General features: G+C 42.5%; 1 protein-coding gene across 1 annotated transcript in view; it reads right to left on the bottom strand.

The window, feature by feature from the left end:
- The window catches only part of MGA (MAX dimerization protein MGA), a 33,461-nt gene extending 18,439 nt beyond the window's left edge, over window positions 1-15,022 (bottom strand). Inside the window, exons 1-8 of the mRNA XM_053474454.1 lie at window positions 14,810-15,022; window positions 12,637-13,762; window positions 7,941-8,709; window positions 7,336-7,423; window positions 6,569-6,664; window positions 5,972-6,097; window positions 641-751; window positions 5-459 (exon numbers count right to left, since the gene is read on the bottom strand). Of these exons, the coding sequence (XP_053330429.1) occupies window positions 5-459; window positions 641-751; window positions 5,972-6,097; window positions 6,569-6,664; window positions 7,336-7,423; window positions 7,941-8,709; window positions 12,637-13,688 (2,697 nt within the window). The 5' untranslated portion in view covers window positions 13,689-13,762; window positions 14,810-15,022. The remainder of the gene's footprint in view (window positions 1-4; window positions 460-640; window positions 752-5,971; window positions 6,098-6,568; window positions 6,665-7,335; window positions 7,424-7,940; window positions 8,710-12,636; window positions 13,763-14,809) is intronic.
- Window positions 15,023-21,426: the final 6,404 nt, after the last annotated feature.

Genomic DNA, 21,426 nt, shown 5'->3' on the forward strand with positions numbered 1-21,426 from the left:
GTACCTTGGTGCCGGTCTTCTGGTTCGGCGTCTTAGGTTTGCGTAAACCTGGCATCAAACCATCTGCAACCTGATCTGTGGATAGCTTTCCAGACTTCTCTATGGAGTCTGATGGAGTAGGATTATCCTTTTCTATAACAGGGGATGGCATATTGGGTTTAGACTTTGACTTTATTTTGGGAGTTGAGACCTTGCGTTGGGTTTTTGACTGTTTCTTAGCAGATAGTGGCTTTACGGAGGAAGGAGATGGTTCTGAAGCCTGTTTCTTCAAAACGCTGTCCAAGGTCCTCACATAACTGGTGCTTTTTGTGGGGAGTTGATAAGCGATGGCTGGCTTAGATTCTTCTGGATAATATTCCCTTGAGTTTTCCATCAACTTTGCTTCGTTTTCTAGATACTCATCCAATTCATCACTGCAGAAGGCTGAACGGTTCTTTAGTGGGTTTTCTGAGTTGCTGCCTGAAAAATTAAAAACAGCAGTGATGACTATGTTTTTATACATGGATTAGAACACTAAGAGTCTCTCAGAATAATATGACTTTATTTCAATAACAGGACAGAAAAGGCCAGCTTCTCCTGCACATTTACAGCAGCAATTAACAATGTCAGCCTTAGACCCTTGACATTCACAACACCTCACCTTCATTTTTTAGTGAAGATGCCGAAGCGGTTGAGAATTTGTCTCTCCAGCCTTTTATTTTTGTATAATCTGTAGTCTTTCCAGTTCGTGACACAAATGGAAAACCAGAAGCTGGGTGGAAATAAAAAAAAAAAAAACATAAAAAAAAATAATTCACTTACCGTAAATTCTCTTTTCCCGGCGTACAGTGGCAGTTCCGGCAGGCTTTGCTCTCTTCTCCCGGGACAAGCACTTAAAAAGATAAAGGGTTAAGCTCCGCCCCCCCTTACCCTATAACCGCACTCACCGGCGACCGCAAGCCAGTTAATAACAAGAGGACCATCCAGTAGAAAAAAAAAAGTTACTTTATCAACACAACTTGGGAGGGAAACACGTACTGCCACTATACTGGGGAAAAGAGAATTTACGGTAAGTTAAAATTTCTGGTTTTCCCGGCGTATAGTGGCAGTACCGGCGGGATATATCAAAATCCCCCAAAACAAAAAGGGAGGGAGTTAGCAATTAACAGTGTGAAGAACCTGCTGCTCAAACTCCGCTTCTGAGGCAGAGGAAATGTCCAGTCTGTAATGTCTAATGAAAGTGTTCCAGGAGGACCAAGTAGCTGCCTTACAAATCTCTTCCGGAGAGACTGATGATCTGGAAGCCCAGGAAACTGCGATGGATCTCGTGGAATGTGCCTTAATCTGGGACGCAAGAACCCTACCGCAGGATTCATATGCCAGATGGATGGCGTCCGTGAGCCATCTGGCTAATGTAGATTTTGACACTGCTTGGCCTGAAGACCTGCCATGGAACTGAAGTAACAGATGATCAGATGAACGAAAGGCAGAAGTGCGCTGCAAATAAACAGAAAGAGCCCTCTTAACATCCAGAGAGTGCCAGTCATTTTCTAGTGACGACGTAGGATTCGGGTAAAATGTTGGAAGGACTATAGGTCGGTTAATATTAGCTTGAGACAACACCTTCGGAAGGAAGGATGGCCTGGGATACAGAACTACCTTGTCCTGATGAAAAATTTGAAAATCTTCCGAGGCTGAGAGAGCCTGGAGTTCCCCAATACGCCGTGCTGATGTGATAGCTACCAAAAACGACGTTTTTAAGGAGAGGAACTTGAGGGAGACTTCTTGAAGAGGCTCAAATGGTGCAGAACACAGAGCTTTGAGAACTAAGGTGAGGTCCCATGGTGGAAAAAAAGTGTTGCAACCTTGAGGCCTGCTTCAAATCCCTGATTCAAAAAGTGAAGAATGACCGGCATGGACGGAGGTGAAGACTGCAAGTCGTGAGACTAACACCATTCTAGAAATTTCCTCCAGGTTCTTAGGTAAATAGCTGGCGTGGAAGGTCTGACTGAACCTAAAAGGAGATTAGCCATGACGGGGTCTATACCCTGACCTTTCAGGATTAGCCTTGCAGCAGCCAAGCCGTCAATTTGAACATTTGAAGAGTGTGGAGTGGAATCCCCTTGTTCTCCAAGATGTCCGGAGATAGCAGAAGCTCCCAATGATTTATCGAAAGTTGGCAAAGGTCTGAAAACCAACTGCGGTTTGGCCAGAAAGGGAGAACTGCCAGTACCCTTGCCTTGTCCGTCTTGATCTTGAGTATCACTCGAGGAATCATAGATATCGGCGGAAAGATGTACGCCAGATTGAACCGCCACTTGATCTCCAGACCATCCAGAAACGGAGGGTAGTCCATCTTGTAAAGAGAGGCAAAAAAGGATACTTTTCGATTTAATCTTGTCGCCATGAGATCCACTTCTGGCAAGCCTACTTTTGCAACCAACTCTTGGAAAACAGACGGGTGTAGGGACCATTCTGCCTGGGAGCATCTGTTTCTGCTGAGGTCGTCTGCGAGTATATTGTTCCGACCTCTGATATGGACCACCGAAACTGCTTCCAGATTCTCTTGCGCCCATCGCATAATTTTTGAGCATAGGTTTTGAAGGCTGGATACTCTCGTACTCCCCTGTCTGTTGATATAGGCTACTGTAGTGGCGTTGTCGGATTGAATCTTCACCGGTTTGCCCGATATCCACGGTTTGAAGAATACTAGAGCCTTGAAGACTGCATTCAACTCCCTGAAATTGGAGGATTGATGTGCCTCCTGTGTTGACCACTTCCCTTGGGCTGTGCGAAACTGGAGATGTGCTCCCCAACCGGTTTTGGACGCGTCCGTGGTGACTATAAGCCATTCCTTTGGCTGGAATGATAGACCGCTTGTTAAGTTTATTTTGACCTTCCACCACTCTAGCTGTTGAAGTACATCTTGAGAAATAAGAATGTTTGTGTCTAGGTGTTAGTCTCTTCCGGACTATTGGGATAGAATGTACCATTGTAGAGGTCTCATTCGCGCTTGCGCCCAGGCTACTGCAGGAATGGTGGATGTCAGTAATCCCAAGATGCTCATTGCCCTTCGGATGGTGCAGAGGGGGTATGTTTGTAGCTGGGTGACACTTCGCTGAATACGTTTGGCTTTGTCTTCTGGAAGGTACTGACGTAGAGACACTGAGTCCATCAGAAAACCCAGAAATCGGATCTTAGTAGTTGGAATTAAGTTTGATTTGGCTACGTTTAGAATCCAACCGTGGTCTTTGATAAGAGCAATAGTGTCCTGAAGATCTGTTAAGAGTTTTGCCGAAGAAGATGCTTTTAATCAGCCAGTCGTCCAGATATGGAACCACCGCTATACCTCTCTATCTCAGCTCCGCTGCCAAAGGAGTTGGGATTTTGGTGAAGACCCTTGGGGCAGTTGAGAGGCCAAAAGGTAGTGCTCTGAATTGGAAGTGCTTTAAGCCTTTGTTTGTTTTTATTGCAAATCTGAGAAATCTTCTTGATCTTTCTGCTATCGGCACGTGCAGATAAGCGTCCTGGAAGTCTAGAGACGCCATAAAATCTCCTTTGTGAATTATGTGAGTCACTGACGAGATGGTTTCCATACAAAAATGTTGGTATGGAATATGTTGATTGACCGATTTCAGATGTAGAACTGGACGAAAGGAGCCGTCAGGCTTCGGGACCAGGAACAAGGGAGAGTAAACTCCCTGACATAGATGTTTCTTTGGAATGTGTTCTATCACTCCCTATTTGAGGAGTTTTGATGTTGCCTTGCTTGGGGTCTTGCAGAACGTGATGGTGTAGCCTTCCGATATTATCTGACGTACCCATGGGTTGTTGGTAGTGTGGAACCATGTTTCCCGATGCATCTGAAGGCGACCTCCTACTTTGTCAGAATCTCCTCGTCCTTTCTTGTCTTGTAGTTTTAAATTGAAATCTGGATTCTTTATTTTGCTTCCGAAAGGAAGATTTATCCGAAGGTCTTGAATATCGTTGCCTATTATAGGGGTATCTCCGATTCCACTTAGGTTTGATGTCTCGAGGAAGAGCTTTCTTAGTGTCAGACATCTGTTTCAAAAGTTCTTCCAGTGGAGAACCGAAAAGCTTCTTTCTTTCAAATGGAAGCTCACATAATGAAGATTTTGATGCGGAGTCAGCATTCCAAGATCTAAGCCAGATCGCTCTTCTGGCAACTGTTGACAGCCCCATGTTACGAGCAGAGAGCTTGACCACTTCTTCCACCGTGTCCATCAGGAATTCATTTGATAGTTTCACATTTTTTAAAAGCTGAGAAAGATCTTTATCTGCCTCCTCCAGAACCTGATCTTCCAATTTCTGGATCCATAGGCCTTGAGCTCTAGCTCCAGCTGATGCTGCTTTGCATTGAAGCCCTGACGCTTGGAACATCCTTCTATCTGCTCTTTTGTCCATGGTATCTTTTAAACCGGAAACCTCTCCAATCGGCAACGATTTAGATAATTGCGCAATTTGGACATCCACTTTAGGCAGTTCCTCCCACATGGCATCATCTTGTAGCTTAAAAAGTTGTTTAAAGTGTTTTGAGAAAAATGCTCGTTTACTTGGATTTTTCCACTCACGCTGCATAAAATCCAGTATTTGCGGCAAAATGGGAAACCCCCTTTTTCTTAGCTTCTGGGTTAAGCAATATCTGGTTCACTTCCTTGACGAATTTTCCCAGCTCTTGAGATGGAAACCCGGATTCGAACTAGTTGAATCCATAGAAGAGCGAGAACATTCCCCAGATGACCAATCCGATATAGATGAATTTCTCTCTCTTCTGCGTTTTTTACTTGGCTTGTCCTGAACCGTCGGTTTGGCAGCCTCTTTAAATGCCTAAAAAGTCTGCGATAAATTGTCTTGGAACCAGGATAGAAAGGACTGCATGTCCTTCTGCTTCTCTTTAGCCAGGATGTCTGCTAAACACTGCTGGCACGTCTTCCTCCTGTAGCTGTCTGGAAGAGGAGTATTACACTCTAGGCAAGCTAAGTGTTTAGACTTGCATGAAGCCTTTTTGGGGGGAGCAGGAGGCATTTTCTCCTTGTCGGGTGATGAAGGGGTTAACATTTTGGTGTATCCGTAGATAAGGATCACCAAAAACCATGTGGGGGGTTTGGACAACACGGAAACCTGTCCTCACACACACTCTTGTGGTCAGACAGGTTTGCACAGTATAAACAGGCATCCAAATTTCAAATTTGGCGCCAAAAATCGGATGATCCGAGCCGCGCATGCGTTGTAGCAAGGATCGGATCATCAGTGGAACGCATAACCACCCAGGCGTGCGTTCCACTGTACTGCGCATGCTCCTCCCCTGGACGTCTTTAAGAAACCGCTACAGATTCAATCTGTAAATGCGCTGAAAATGACGCAGCCGAGCTTCCACCCAGGAAGCGAACGGACTGCTTGGAACCCCCCGTCAGCAACAACCTGTGTGCCGATCATCCGGAGACAATGGTGAGTGCGGTTATAGGGTAAGGGGGGGGGAAGCTTAACCCTTTATCTTTTTAAGTGCTTGTCCCGGGAGAAGAGAGCAAAGCCCGCCGGTACTGCCACTATACGCCGGGAAAATAAATAAATCAGGTCAATGCAGAGAATTAACTATATGAAAATGGATATATTTCCCAATTAGACAGTACTAAACTAAACTAACAGATACGGACAAGAAACTACAATAGTGTTGCATCTATAAGAAATATATTTTTGCTTCATAATACTGTCAAAAATGAAAAATAACTATCTTGTATTAAAGAAACTAGTTTAGCTTCCCAGGTTTAAAAATTCATGCTTCAATGTAATTGGATTCAAGGCTAAATAAAGGTCTTATTGAAAAGAGGGGTTAAACAAGCACTGTCTTGTGGAAGCCACCAGATGAGACCCACCTGCATTACATCCAGTAATGATGTATAGTCAATGCTATAGCAGTGATTCTTGTAGGTTGCTGTACATATAGACATGCATTGTTAACGGAGACACTCACCCTGGGCACACATCCCATAGTTATCCCATCTGGAATTACTTGTGATAGGAGGTAGTGGAAGTTGCACTCCTAAGTATCTCAGATCAATGCCCACAGTGCGATCTACAATAGTCAGTTTAAGTCCCACTGCAGAGAAAATGGAAAACGCACTGTAAAGATTGCCAGTTCAAACCTCAGAATAACCAGATCACAAGTAACATTAAACAAAAACATTGTCCAATTTTTTGCTTTTTACCCCCAAACACCAGCCTTGTCCAAGACAGAAGTGACCATCCCATTTGATTCTCTCTACCTACCTTAGTGCACGTCTATAAAGTTCAGATGCGAAATGGCAGAAGTATTAAGCGATATGCATCTCCAACAGAACAATTTTCACAAGGTCACTTGATTTTAAGGTTTGATGGCTTTTTAGCAAATAAATAATGAATGGGAACAGGAATTTGAGGGAGCAGCAATGATGTAAGAAAACCAACCCAGTGCATATATAAAGACAAGGTGCTTATTGTAAGTTTAGTTTATTTTGAAGACATATTTTATTTGAGAGTGCATGTTCTGTGCTTGTATGGATCATTTGAAATAAAACATGACATAGTTTACCTTGTTGAAGGGCTGGGTGGATCACCTGCCGATGTCTCATTGTCTGAAGATCTGCCACGAGCTGCTTCTGAAGCCTTGAAATCTTTTGGAGTTCATCTGAAAGGAAGTCAGGGATAAAATATCTCAATCTAAACTAATTTGACAAATTAATAACACAACCTGTTGGGATAATTAAGGCGCGAAGGTAAATTGACGCTTCCACAGCTTATGCTATGAGATTAAGTTATATTATCTTTACATATATCTACGAAGGGGCACTAGAACAGTTGGGACAAAAAAGAAAGAATAATAATAGTGTATGCCAAAATAAAAGGTGCATATCGTGTCAAGTTATGTCCTGGAGTTATTATTCTGCTGCCCCAACCAATAAACTTCACCATAGGGTAAAAATAACTTTAAAAGGGACAATGTCTCTAGTATTAAATCACGCAGTACACTAGGTGTACACGATACATTTTGGCTAATGAAAAAGTTGTAGTTTTTGTATTATTATGGGGGATTTATGTTACAATTTCTTAAAAAAAAAAAAAATAAAAAAAAAAGTTACATTGTTGTAATAAATTGTCACATTACAAAAGTTTTTTCTTCCCCGGCAAGTTAACACGAACACACAGCGCTGACTCCTGATTTAGATATGGCAGTATATCAATGGATTTAGCACAGCTTTTTTATGCTTTACGGGTTATTAAATTAAATGTTATATATACGGAATTACTGGTTCTGATAATTATTTTGTGCAAGTAAAATGCGTGAGGAAAACATTGTACCCTTTTCTTCTTTGGATGTTGGTGAAACTAGAAAACTTGACTGTGCATCTTTGTTCGTCGTGCCTCCTGTGTGAAGATCCAATGCTTCCTAAAAGTAAAAACAAGAAAAGCATTCAGAGACTACATAGCAATCCTAATGGAAAGTCAGATTCCGTCAGACTCCTGCAGGATTTCACGAAAAAAACGTACAGATCTGCTTGACTCCTCTTCTAGACACACAACCCAGTCCGCGCTGGGAGAAATCAGGAGGCAGCCACGAGGTATAGGAGCAACTCATAAAAGTCAAATAAGAATTACACACAGCGAGGACAATCACCCAAAAGGTTTAGGCTCTGAGCAAAGTTTAAAGATGACGTTCTACTTAGACACAACATTAACCGAGTTTTTTAGTATGTTAAGCCAATAAGCAGATCTGATATATCATTTTTATAGAAGAGTTTTTAGTTACACGTGCCTGTGTTTGAGCCATATGACACATGAGTATTCTTTTTTTGGGGAGGGACTGCGGATTAGACTTTATTAGGAAAGGTTTATATAGTTTTATGAAGCGTTAAATCCAGTGTCAGAAATGTATAGATTTAAGAAGCCTGCAACTATACTCTTACCTTTGAAGCAAATGCAACAAATAGGACTCCTTCTACATCCTCTAGATCCGGATGAACATCTTGAAACTGTGAGGATTCTACTGGGCTGCTTTTTTTTGAATAGCGTCTGGTTTTAGTCTTGCTCTTCCGAGGCCTCCCTCTTTTACTTTTCACACGTGGTGGAGAAATCTTTTCGACTCCAGCATTCTGAGTTTTATGAATGAAAAGGGGAAGCTTCTTTTTTGACACACATGACACTTGAGTCTCAATCTCGTTATCCTCCGGAGTGTTACAATCAACGTTACTTAGGCTTGGTTCATTGTTGCGTTTAGGAACATCTATATCAGTCTCAGGTGTATTAACGGAGGAGGCAGCCATGTCATGTTTTTTCTGGACAGAAGATAGAATACGATATAAATCCTGACTGCTCAGCATGGGGTCTTGCAGGTCAGGACCCTTTGATTGTCCCAGACACACCATAGGCATTTTCTCACTTTGAAGTTTCAACAATTTTGCTTTGGCAACCCCAGAGGGGCTGCTGTGGGAGCGTTTTCTCTCACGGCGCGTCTCTGCCCTGAATTGTGCAAACTGTTTTTGTAATATAGGGTAATCATCGTCGCTGTTAGAGTACTCATCTGTTACTTCCTCATCAGAAGACTCCTGCTTAACAGCTACTGGCTTGGTAGGCATCACTTTGTCGTAGTCGTAGTCATCGTCAGGCTCCTCTTTGATAACGTTTGTTTGGTCTTTGTGCTCTTCGGGAGAGGACTCATTTGAGCTTTTATCACAACTGCCCAGGACACACAAAAACAAAGTAGGAAAGCAATTATTGTACTAAGGAAGATTTCTGAACTATCGGAACAAAAACAAAACAAAACAAAAAAAAAAAACATGGAATCAGGGATCCCCTGAAGCCAACTAAAGGGTTTTATTCACTAAATGGAGAATTGTCAGGAAAGCTGTGATTATAACTCCTTGACTTCACATTACTAGGGCTGCAACTAACGATTATTTTCATAATCGATTAGTTGGCCGATTATTGTTTCGATTAATCGATTAATCTGATAAAAAAAATGAATGTAAATTTTTCATTTATTTAAAATAATTTAATAAACAAATGATGTTAAATACAAACAGCAGAATAAAAAAAACTTTGATAAAACGCATTTCTTGTCTTTATTTCCCAACCAGCCCCCCCCCAATTTATGCACATTTGAGCCCAGGCTTGCCACGCTGCCTCCCACATATACCACTCCACTCATGCCACTGTTCCTGATACGCCTTATACCCCCTGATACACCACTCCATCCTCCCCAGACATGCCACCCTGCCTCCCAGACATGCCACGCTGCCCTCCCCACATATGCCACTCCACTCTACCCCCAGATACGTCACACTCCACTGTGGCCCTAGATATGCCTTATACACCCTGATACACCACTCCATCCTCCCCAGACATGCCACACTGCCCTCCCCACATATGCCTTATATACCCTATATGCCTTATACCCCCAGATAAGTCTCTCCGTCCTCCCCAGATATGCCTTATACCCCCCAGATATCTCATAGTCCCCTCATAGAGTCACAGACTCGTTCTCAGCACACTGACACCATACTTTTATAAATACGGTACATACAGGATTAATCTTCACTGCCCCCAGGATTTAGATTCCCCTTAGTTTGCCCCCCCTTATCTCTAACTGCACCTTAAGTTAACTTGATTAAATTAATTAACCCTCAGTTCTCAGCATTAAATTAACCCTAAACACCCCATTAACCACAGCATCCCCTAAATTAACTCTAAATACCCCATCAAACACAGCATCCCCTAAATTAACCCTAAATACCCCATCAACCACAACAGCCCCAAATTAACCCTAAAGACCCCATCAACCACAACAACCCCTAAATTAACCCTAAACACACCATTAACCACAACTGCCTCAAATTAACACCAAATACCCCACTAACCACAGCTGCTCCTAAATTAACCCTAAACACCCCATTAACCATAACTGCCCCTAAATTAACTCTAAACACCCCATTAACCATAGCTGCCCCTAAACACCCCATTAACCATAACTGCCCCTTAATTAACCCCCACCTCCCCTAACTTTCAGCAGCCCAAATATTAATTTTATACTTACAGTTAGACGAGTGTCACAGCCATGTGGTTCTGGCCTTCTGGGAGAAGGAAGGGGCGGGGCCAGTTGTCACAGTGATTACAGGGAGGGACTGGTAAGTAGGAGCTGCTGCTGCGAGTCACTGAAACGGATTATATAATGAGGGGTATTTTTCAGAGCGTTTGCTCTGAAAAACCCTCATTTTATAATCGATAAAAATCGATTCAACTAATCGATAATGAAAATCGTTGGCAACGATTTTCATTATCGATTTTATCGATTAGTTGTTGCAGCCCTACACATTACATTAGCGAGGGCGGAAACCAGTGAGCTTCTGCCACAGGAAAAGCTTGGCTGTATAGAAGTTTTCTCATCCTTTTTATTTCACGTTATGTAGGGCTGAGTTTGCACTCCACAGTGAATCGTGAAGTCGAAACCACAACTCTCCTGGCAACTCTCCCTTTAGTCAACAGACCCCTAAGTGTTCTACATAAACCACAAAACATGTTTCACTGCCCTGACTCCTAAAAGCAAAAGAAATGGATACAGGTACCTAATTCTACAGATCTATTTAAAGGAAAAATACTTATAGAACATACTTTTTGTTTCACCCTTCTCTTCACCCCACCCTAACAAAGACTATCAGAAACTAAACAGTGGAGAGAAATAATTAATAACAGGGATGAATAATCGTGCAGCTCCAGAGTATTTAGTGGAATTATGATATGTTGGAGAACCTACTAGTAGAAGACATTTATTCATGTAGTATAGTGTGGCTTTCTAATATATAAACATTGCTTATTTTAACCTATGCATTATTACATCAATACATTTAGTGCGTAGAATTGTAAATTGTAGAATTTGGGAGAAGTGACAGGCTCACTAAAGGTTTAGCAAAAAAATATAAATATAAATATTTTATTTGTGAAATCAATGTACTACATACTGCTTGTTCATTGGCGTCCAATCAGTGTAATGGCTTTGGAAGAACGTACTTTAAATTGAAGGGACTCTTTTACTCTATTTAAATTCTCTGACATTTGCTGGATATGCCTCCTTTTCAATCCCTCGTCCAACGTTGACTGTTATAAGTAGTGATGCACCGAAATGAAAATTCTTGACCGAAACCAAAAATTCAGGATTCACTTGGCCAAAACCAAAATCACACTCCTATCATGCCCAGGCAGCCAGTACATGCTATAACCTGGGCATGATAGGAGTGTGATTACAGGCTCCCTATGCCATGCAACACCCCCCCCCCAACACACACACTTACATATCCATCACACACATTCACAAACATTCATTCACTCATTCATTCCCTTAATCATGCATACTTGCTCCCCACCCCCTTACCTGAACTGAAGATCTTTCAGACTTCTGCAGGGGCCCTGCTTCCTCCCTCTGTGTTGCTCACACTCTGTGCGAACAACTTCTCTTGCCCTGCCCCAGGGGAAGAAGGAGCGGAGCAGAGTCATGTGATGTGCATTCACGTGACTCCACTGGGTTCCTGCTTTTCCTGGCCAGTAAAAGAAATGCTGCTCACACACTGTGCGGCCTGACCCCGGCGGACGATTATTTTCAGCCATTTTTTCCATCATTTTGCAGATAATGCCTTTTCGGCCGATATAAGTTAATATGACATTATGTTAATTGTGTCTCCTTTAACTTATCATTCTTACCCCTTGCAAATGCATGGAGAGATTCAGCCCCCCATCTACCCTTGCTCTCTACACCCGGCTCTTTGTCTTGACACCATGCACATGATATTCACATCAACGGTAGCAGCACCGAGTTGTGTGCATGAGCAGAAAATGCAGCCTGGAAACCGGACCTTGGAGGTGGCAGTGCACTGCAGCTCCGGATCTACGGCTTCTCCAAAACGTAAGTGGTTTCATTTAATTTTTTACAATAATATGCATTCATACTTGAAGGGACGCTCCAGGACCCCTGATTCTGAAACGTTCCGTTTGCACTAAAAAATACATCGGCACTTACACTAGTTTGTATTTTAACCAATTCCTTGAAAGGCCCTAAAACTTCTGGCTTTTGTTTGTCAGTTGGTCTACTTTCAGACCTTGTGTACTTTCAGACTTTGTGTAAAAGCTTACCAAAGTGAAGCCGTAATCCGTGTCTCAGTGGGGCGCAACCAACTTTAACTGATGCAATCGCTCTTCTCCACACCTACATTGCGACGGTTGCCAAAGCCAGCGGCAATTAGTAACCGTGAGTGGCCAAGCATGGAATAATCATGCCGATCCCGACCAGAAGTTAAAATAGCTGGTCTCACTGTATACAAAAGGCAGGTTATTCCAGCCGTACCTACGATTACTTTGTCTATAGAACTTTTCCTTTCAGACTCTCTCGTGAACTGGTATCTATACATGGGACGCCGTGTCCATAAAGCTCAGCATCACCAGCCAATACAACAGTATTTCAGGTGCACTTATCTGCTCGTAATAAATGTCGGCACTAGGCTTCTGGAAACGTTGCTTCAGTGTTTTCAGGCTGCAGCATGGTTGTTGTACGATATGTAGTGTGCATTATATAAAAAATGTAATTATTTTTGTAAATATATTATTTTCTCAACATACCTGTCAACATTGTCATCCTTTTGCTCCAAAAGATTTGAACATGCAGGCTGTGGATTGAGAAAATTGAGGAAATCGCACTCAGCACCGAAAGCTTCATTGTCCGCATTAACAGATGAACATTCTGAAACTTTAAAAACCTCTCGAAGTTTCCGGATACTTTCAGGATGATCGTGCTCTACTTGCTTTTTGTTTTCCGCAGAATCTGCTTCTTCATCGGTGCTCTTTGGTTTTGTGTCTTTTGAAGGTCTTCCACACACAGGTGCTTCTCTAAACCCTCTGGCAAAAGGGTTACAATCAATTTTTAGCTGGGTGATTTGAAAGTTTTGGTAAGCTGTCACAGCAATGAACTCTGTCTGCGGGAAAGTGAAAGTATGCACATCGGGCCCATTAAGTCGAATCACTTCAGTAGCTGCATTGGCAGGAACCACATGGAGTCGAGGAAGATAACGATGCATAGAGTGCAGAATGATATGGCCATCGCTATCCAAAATATTATTGGTTAGCTTTAATTTGTAAAAGGAAACTGGCTGGTGCATCCAATAATGACCTGTTGATGGAGATTCAGGGTGTATAAAGACCCTACCAAGAACATGGGGCAATGATTTGCCAATTGGCTCCCAGGACTTTCCGTTCCACTTATACCTGTGGTTGTCCATTGGAGTAATGTCCATGACCAGGATATATTTCCGATTAGAGTCCAAACCAGATAACCAGTAGCGACAATAAGGAAACATTCGCCTTCCTTGTTTTGTTAGCACCATCTCTGTGCTGCGGTGGTAAAACTCATTCCACATATTATTGTTGTCAAGGGTGACCGTAACGTTACCCGACGTACAATCTGCCGAGAGAAACACTTTAGATTTTGATTTGTCGGTTCCCGATGACATGACAGGAGCGACCGAGGACAAATCTCTGTTGGCCACAAGGATTCCTTCCTCTTTGCCGTCAACGCCTTGTGACTGCTGCAATATGACGAAATAAGCTGGAGTCGATAATGGTGGTTTACAGGAGCCTTCTTCATTGCTACCTGAAGAGGACTGTGGCATCTCCATTGTGGTCGGCGTGGGTAGCGAGGCCCTAGAGCCAGCGAGCTGCTAAGGCAGCCTTTTCTTACGAAACATTCATCCTGCAAGCAAACGCGAACAAATAAGTATGAAAGCCAATGTTTTACTGATTTGGTGTTTTACACCCTACAATGAACTCCTATAATATGGCACAAGATCATACGTTTAACTAAATCAGAAGTTGGTGGTGTGCTGGTAATATCTAAAAAATTACCTTAAGTTAATAAAAAGCCAGATACAAAAGGGACAGATGTGCAATTATCACAGTTTCTTCTAAGCACTACACCCAGCTAATGATATTAATGTTTTTATTCTAATGAAACCATCTTAACTGCTGAACCACCGTTAATAATGCCCTATCCCCTACTGATGAATAAATCCCATTGTGTCATTGTGAAGAGCGGTGTTAACCAAGAGCTTCAGGATCGGGACAGTGATGCAATGCCGTTTGCCGCACGAATCCCTGAGAACATCTACGACCGTTTCATTCCGTACAACGGTTTGTGAAACATAGCACCGTAAGCTCTTCAGGAGAGGGCCCGCCCAATGTATGTAGTGTCATCTGGACATTTGCTGCAATAAGTTTAAAATTGCAAGCGGCTCTAGTTGGTTTTAAGTTTAAGCTGTCAAACTTTAATGCAGATGGCAGCTGAGAAATGCTTTTGAATTTATTAAGCAGCTGCCCTCTTAGCACACCTTCTTGCATGTCATATCCCTGCTGCTGGGTCTCTGCAGGCATGTGCAGAAAGCGCTCCCATTGCTTTCAATGGGAATATACTTCAAGCAGCCAATCAGTGGCGAGAGGAGGAGGGCAGGTGCGCCTCTACTGCTGTTGCACTTTCTCCTTAAAGTACCTATCTGGCCGTTTGAAGAATGCAAAGTACTCCCATATGCGCTGTGTGTTTAGATAGCTCCATGGATGCCATGCCCCACTTTCCGAGTAAGTCATCAATAGTTAAACATTGTTACACAGCATCATTGCGGGAAACCTCCGTGTGTGATGTGGTTTTCAGGAAAACTACTTCGCCGAACTCTTACACCGATCTGCAGTAAAACATGACAACTGAAAAGACCAAACACTCAACAAACATGCAAGTGCAGTGACTTACACCGTGCAGCTGGCCACCGAGGGTGTGTCTTCCGTTATCTGACACATTTCTGCATCGTCACTCTGAACAGCCATCTCCTCATAGTAACATCCCGAACGCTATTGGGAAATTATCCGCCTCGCGCCTAATTCCGCCCGTTCACCAGACACGTGCCTTAATTCTCGATCTAATATCAAAATTGCACAGCGTGCTTTGCGATCAGATTCAGGCGTGCGTCGTACGTCACTTGCACATGCGCAGTCGGCACGGTGACGTAATGTATTCGGCTGCCCTGGCAAGAAGAGCGCCAGACTGCAGTCACGTGTTGGTCTAAAGCACAAGGAAGGGGAAGGAGGGAGATGTAGCGGGAGAGAGGGGAATGCGGAAGCGACGCACATGCGGCTCTTTAACGCCTAGCCCAGGTCTCATTTACCAACGGCACCGCTACTACTTCACGCGATTTCCGAAAATGCGCTACTTCTTTTTTTAAATATATACTTAACGTTTTAAGGAAAACAGGTTAATATTTAACGTGTATTCGCTGTATATGTAAAAACACCGTGAGGCTGGCACCACGTTAACACAGCCATTTCTCCCCATTTATTTTTATACTTTAAAGTGTTTGATGCCCACATCTCATGTGGCCGGGGGGGGTCTCAAGGAAGCATTGCTTGTAGAACACGCAGCTATGGGGTATTTATAATTAAATATTATGACCAGTAATCCTCAGAAATATCTGGGTTGGGTTTTGGCCGTGGGTTGGAGTGCAGCCTTCACATCTAAGCTGATTCTCTTAAACATCTCCCTGTTCATTCATAGAACAAGTAAAGCGTATACTTCTGGGCCATTCTAAGAAGAATCTGGAAACTTTATGTCAGCAGAGAAAGGTTATAACAGTGGACGGGGTACCACCTCGAACACTTGCCTGAGTTTGCTAATCTTTCTGGTTGGACATCTGACTTTAAAGCATCTCCATGTTCCTTCTTAAAACATGTAAAGCTTACACTTAAAAAGCACTCTAGAATACGAAATTAAATCCATGTCAGATAGCAAATGTCTTGCTTTACAAATAAACCCCCCCCCAAAAAAAACAGCCTGAAGAAACTTATGAAGGGAAACCGTAACTATCTGAAGAGTTTTCTTAGTGAGATCATCCATTTATCCAGGAGACATGTTGGTCAACTTAGTGAACAGCCGCTTATACTGTTACCAAAACGTATTTGTTCGCATCTACTGTATACATACAGTGTGTATGTATATATATATATATATATATATATATATATATATATATATATATATATATATATATATATATATATATATATATGTATATATATATATATATATACACACACACACCTCTCACCTTTCTCAATTCTTTTTTGTGTGTCCTCACAACATTCCCTCAATATTGTGAACTTGGGAGCCGTGTCCTAAATTTTTCTTTTCTCCTGTTTCACTTATATCTCAATTTTCTCCCTAGCCCCCAACTTCTCATTAACTCTCCCCTTTTATCATCTCTCATGATCGCTCTCCTCCTTTCATCTCAATCATTCTCTTTATCTCTCCCCTACTTTCATCCATCTCATTATCTTTCCTTGCTCCCTATTGCTCCTCTTATTCATTATTATATATTTTATTATATTTGTCACCCCCATGCCTCTCCCCCAGTATTTCATATATTCACTGGCACACATTGTTTCAGTCACATGTGTAAAGACACACTCACACTTACACACATGTACATAAACTTAATAACACAGACTTAAACATAGACATCCATGCTGACACACCCTTGCACATAAACACCCATGCTCACACATACACATCCGTTCTCATGCACATTCATGCTCACACATATACATCCGTACTCATGCACATTCATGCTCACACATACACATCCGTACTCATGCACATTCATGCTCACACATACACATCCGTACTCATGCACATTCATGCTCACACATACACATCTGTGCTTGAACACACATACATGGTCATAAATACATGCACTTCCATCCTCCCCCCTACCGCTCTCCCTCCATCCCTTACTCACCCTCTTTGCTCAACAGCAGATTTTGTTGGCTGCTCGATTAACTACAGGGTCACATAATGCGAGGTACAGGCGTAGAAGCAGCCAAGAATATCTGTTCCTCCCTCCCCAACTGGCCCATAGCCCTGAATGGAGACTCTGGGGCTAAAGTATGCTTTAGCCTAGAGTCTCCATTCGGGACTAAGAAGTTGAGATTCGGGACTTCAGCCCCAGAAGCCCCTTTTGTGACACCCCTACAAATGTCACAAAAATAAAAACTTCCAAGATACTTTCCTATTTCTTTGTAGTAGCCAATGAGCCCATCCCACTTAGTGGCATTAAATAAAAATAGAATGACCCCCCCCCCGTGGAATGTGCTATATCAGTTTAAACATAAGGAACAAAAAGGGACCAGAGGTTTGTTGACAAATTCCATTTGTGTGTAGCAGAGATGAACGTAAAGGTTAGAAATTATAGTGAATGTACATCAGAGATCCATTTTGGAATCATATTAAGAAGAAACCTCTGAGGTCCTGAAAGTTCATGTCATTATGCGCCTGTTTCTTCTATATTGCCCCAATAAAAAGTATAACCTTCAACTGAAGACTCCCTTCCCTTGGATCAATACCACCATATAAATTTCTCCTTCTGGTTAGAAACACCAAAGACCATCACTACCAGTTCAAGCCTTTGCCACCAACCCTAGTCTCCCCATCAAGCACATCTGTCAAAGTGCATTGGGGTAATATGTAACGTATGTAAAGTACATTTGTCTGTGAAGCACATGTAAATTGCTATTATGATTCATACCCCAGTAATTTGTCCTGTATGTGAACCTATATATGTTTGTGCCCTGGCAAAAAATATCTGACAATAACCCTAATATTAACTCGTGCAAGATTTTCCTGCATGAAAGGCAGTTACCCCCCCAGCACAGGGAGCTGCTAGACACACCAGACTTCAGCAGCACGGGGTTGAAAGGCATAAGGTTTATCATCGGAGCATCAAAAGCATACACTGGTATATGAAAGCTGTAAATGTTCTTAGTAAAATGCAAACTAAATAAGGACAAAATTAGACAAGTGTATGTATGCAAAAGTCTAAAAAGATGGTTTAGGAAAGTGACAGATCCAGGTCGACATAATAACCAGACTAGATATTTTGCAGTATTGTGTGACTATTTTATTTTCCAACTATTATCAGCATTAAGCAAAATATCAATGCCTTATACATGCTTATACATGCCAAGACACTACGAACAGCGATCACGTGAATCATGTCACCAGACTACCACGTGACCCGCCTTCCCCACCCAGCCACTCTTCGCTCGCACGCTTTGCTATCAGTCATTTCTCCGCTCCCTCAACCTAGTTTGCCATCGATCTTTTTAGCGTCCGCTTCTGCTATACTTTCGCTTAGCCTGGTTCTTACAACGTACTCGTTAAGTATCGTTCTGTATAAGGTTTAACAGAAAGACACAATAAAGCAAAGCTACAGCGGCGCCAAAAGTACAATGGTAGGCTAATCCTGATTGGCCACCGTGCCCCATGTGACTAGTAGCGTTTTTCCACTCTCGTCTGGGCGGTAAACAAACACAAAGCTGAATTGAGACGCGCAATTTAGCAAACGGGCTTTCGTACACACAGGTATTCGCTGATAACGGTCAGACAGTGGAATACTACCTCAGCTACTTAATATAAAAACATTCACACCTAACGGACCAGCGCCTCAGGAGTGCTAATTGTAATATGGGGCTGACAGGGGATGCAATTTTAACTCGGACCAGTACCTCTCCTGACATGCGAACTCTGCACGCCCTCTGCGCTTTTTTTTCTCTCAGGCGGTGCAGGGCACGAGACTCCCTCAGTACCCCGCTGCTTCGAATGAAAATCTCGCGTGGCGCACGCTTGTGGCGATATGATTGGCCGGACCGGTCACACGGCGCCTCCTGGCTCCGCCTGCCCCTGCTAAGTTGCGTTTGGCACCCTGCGTGATTTTTCCTGTTATACCTCATGGTTGGGGGCGCCAAGAAACGTGCACGGAACGCAGATTCCACCCACTGCGTACTAATGTGCCGTTATTACTTTAAGAACGAACTAAGACTGCTCCAAAGATCAGAACTAACGGAGAATGGCGCGGAATGTCAGGACAATCCTCAGCTAGTTCGTTGAAGAAAATTGTAGCTACAGGAACATAATACCGTATTGGGCTGCTGGTCGGATTGTAACTGTTATTTATGGGAGGCATCTTTGCTACTAATGTGTAATCTTTCATGATGGGGTTTTATGCTGTTCTAATGCTGCCGCTGCACATACTTCCTGGATTGACCCCCCAGGTGTCAGAAATGACATCTGGCAGCCAGATCCAGCCAATCCTCACTGGGTGTAAAGTGCTCCTGTTGAAACCAAGGGTTTCCTCTTGGATTTTTTTTTAAAACAAAGTAAACGTAATGAAAACAAAATAATTTTCTAATTATGCCCCCACCCACTTAATAACATCATCAGATGCATGCATTAGTACATACTGTACATGTGGATTACACACGAAACTACTGGAAGTGATAGTGCAGAGACTAATTATAAGGGGTTAAATTACAAAATAAGTAGAGCATAAAAATATCAACATGCATGACATGACATCATTATTTCACACATGGGCTAAAACTCCTATTACCCTCATTATCAATTTGGCTGATGAAGATGAGGGTTGTAGCCCACAAAAGGTAATCAGTCCATTTTTGATAACTTGAAAAAAATAAATATTAGCATTTGAGTGTTTTTAGATTACTTTTTTTTTTACTGAGGATCAGAGTGGTAGTAGGGAGAGCTAATGCCACAATACCTTATCACAACATTGTAGCAGAGATCAGGCATGACAAACCAGCATGCAAGCCAGATGATCTCAGTAGATCAATTGTCAGCTCTTTATTTCTTTTCCCAGTGTCTGTTACCATTGTAGCAAACAGCCATGTTTGGCTGGCTACTCCATGGACTGATTGCTGTCTAATGGACAGCGTTCACTCCTGAATTTTACTTTATTTTTATTCTTAGAGGATAACATCTCCCCAAGAGGAAGCCTGGAAGTTTAATACTAAACGGAGCCTTGTTTTTAGGAGCTGAGCAGCAGTTTCCCCTACACTACACTGAAGATTAAGCACTTAGGTGCAAAACATTTTTTGCACTTTTAGATGTTACTTGCATAATAAAAGATGTTCACAAACAGTGGTTTTAAATTTCATTATTCACCAGCTGAGTGAGAGTCCCAGCCTCAAGCTGGGACAATGTAATGTCTCTGAAGGAGAGCTCTTGGGTGATACTTTACATTGAAAATGATTGAGCGGGCAGGCTCAATTTGTTTTTGGACGAATGTAAAGTTTACGTCTGTTTGAAAAGAATTGAGCCCACCCACTCAATAATCTTCCTGGGCGGCTGAGTGAGGCTCAGCCAGGTAAGCTGGCAAACTGGGGATAGTTGGCATTGGGACATTGGGAAGCTGTTAGGGGACAAGGTTGGCACTGGGAAGCTATTTTTGAGACAAGGTTGGCACTGGGAAGCTATTTTTTTGGGACAACATTGGCACTGGGAAGCTATTTTTTGGGACAGCATTGGCACTGATAAACTGTTAGGGGACAAGGTTGGCACTTGGAAGCTATTTTTTTTACAAAGTTTGTAATGGGAAGAGAAATTATGTTTATAATTTACTGTATTGTTAGTATTTTATTTTCAAGAATATATTTGCACCGATATTTTAATATTTTTAAGAAATGTGTATTTTTTGCAGTTTATCATGGTTAGTAGTTTATACTATTTTATTTTTTCCCCTGCTCATTGAGAAACAATAAAAAAGAGATGTCTAACATTTAAAGAAGTATGACCTTTTTATGTAGCCAGTGATTGTATAAATACTGAAAGTACACCGGCAAATACGTTTATGCCTGCCCTAAGCATAATTTTTATGTGATGCACTCGTCAGAGTAAGTGTCCCTGAGTGGCAGATGGAAAACGTGGTCAGCCTAGTAAGCTGATGTGAAGTCACCAGCTGCCTCTTCTGGTTTGCTTAGCCCCTTGGCGTCACCTCTTCACAATCTCTCTGGGGACGTGGTGCAAGGTTTGGGGGAGGATCTGCTTTAGCCTGTCTGAAAGTATCTTTGACAGTAACTTAATGTCTTGATTTGGCAAGGTAATGGTTTGGTATGCCGATAAAGTCCCTGTCTGGTTTGGGTATTAAGGCTGTTTGTGCCGTGAGGGAGTGTAAAGCTGTATCTCCTAAAACAAAGACTTGTTGAACAGATTCTTCAACATACTGGTTTTATGGGGCTGGAGGATTTTATAGAGCCCCCACGGGTTGCCATAGGGGCATGTTGCTTCCAATATTTTAACACCTTAATCCCCTGTATTACCTTTCCCTCCTGCATGGGGCTATTCAGCAACTTGCTTATAGTCATGAAACACAGTGGAAACCCAGGTATTCAATGGGTTTTATGAACTAAGGGCCAGATAGGCGAGCCACTAGGCAGCTGGACTCACCTCTTTACCTCTCTAAAGTCTAGGAGTGGGTGGGTTCACACAACATTGGGGTAGGGTTACACAGCGCAAGCTGCATC

Source organism: Spea bombifrons, chromosome 9 (assembly GCF_027358695.1).
Source record: "Spea bombifrons isolate aSpeBom1 chromosome 9, aSpeBom1.2.pri, whole genome shotgun sequence".
Taxonomy (NCBI): Eukaryota; Metazoa; Chordata; class Amphibia; order Anura; family Pelobatidae; genus Spea; species Spea bombifrons.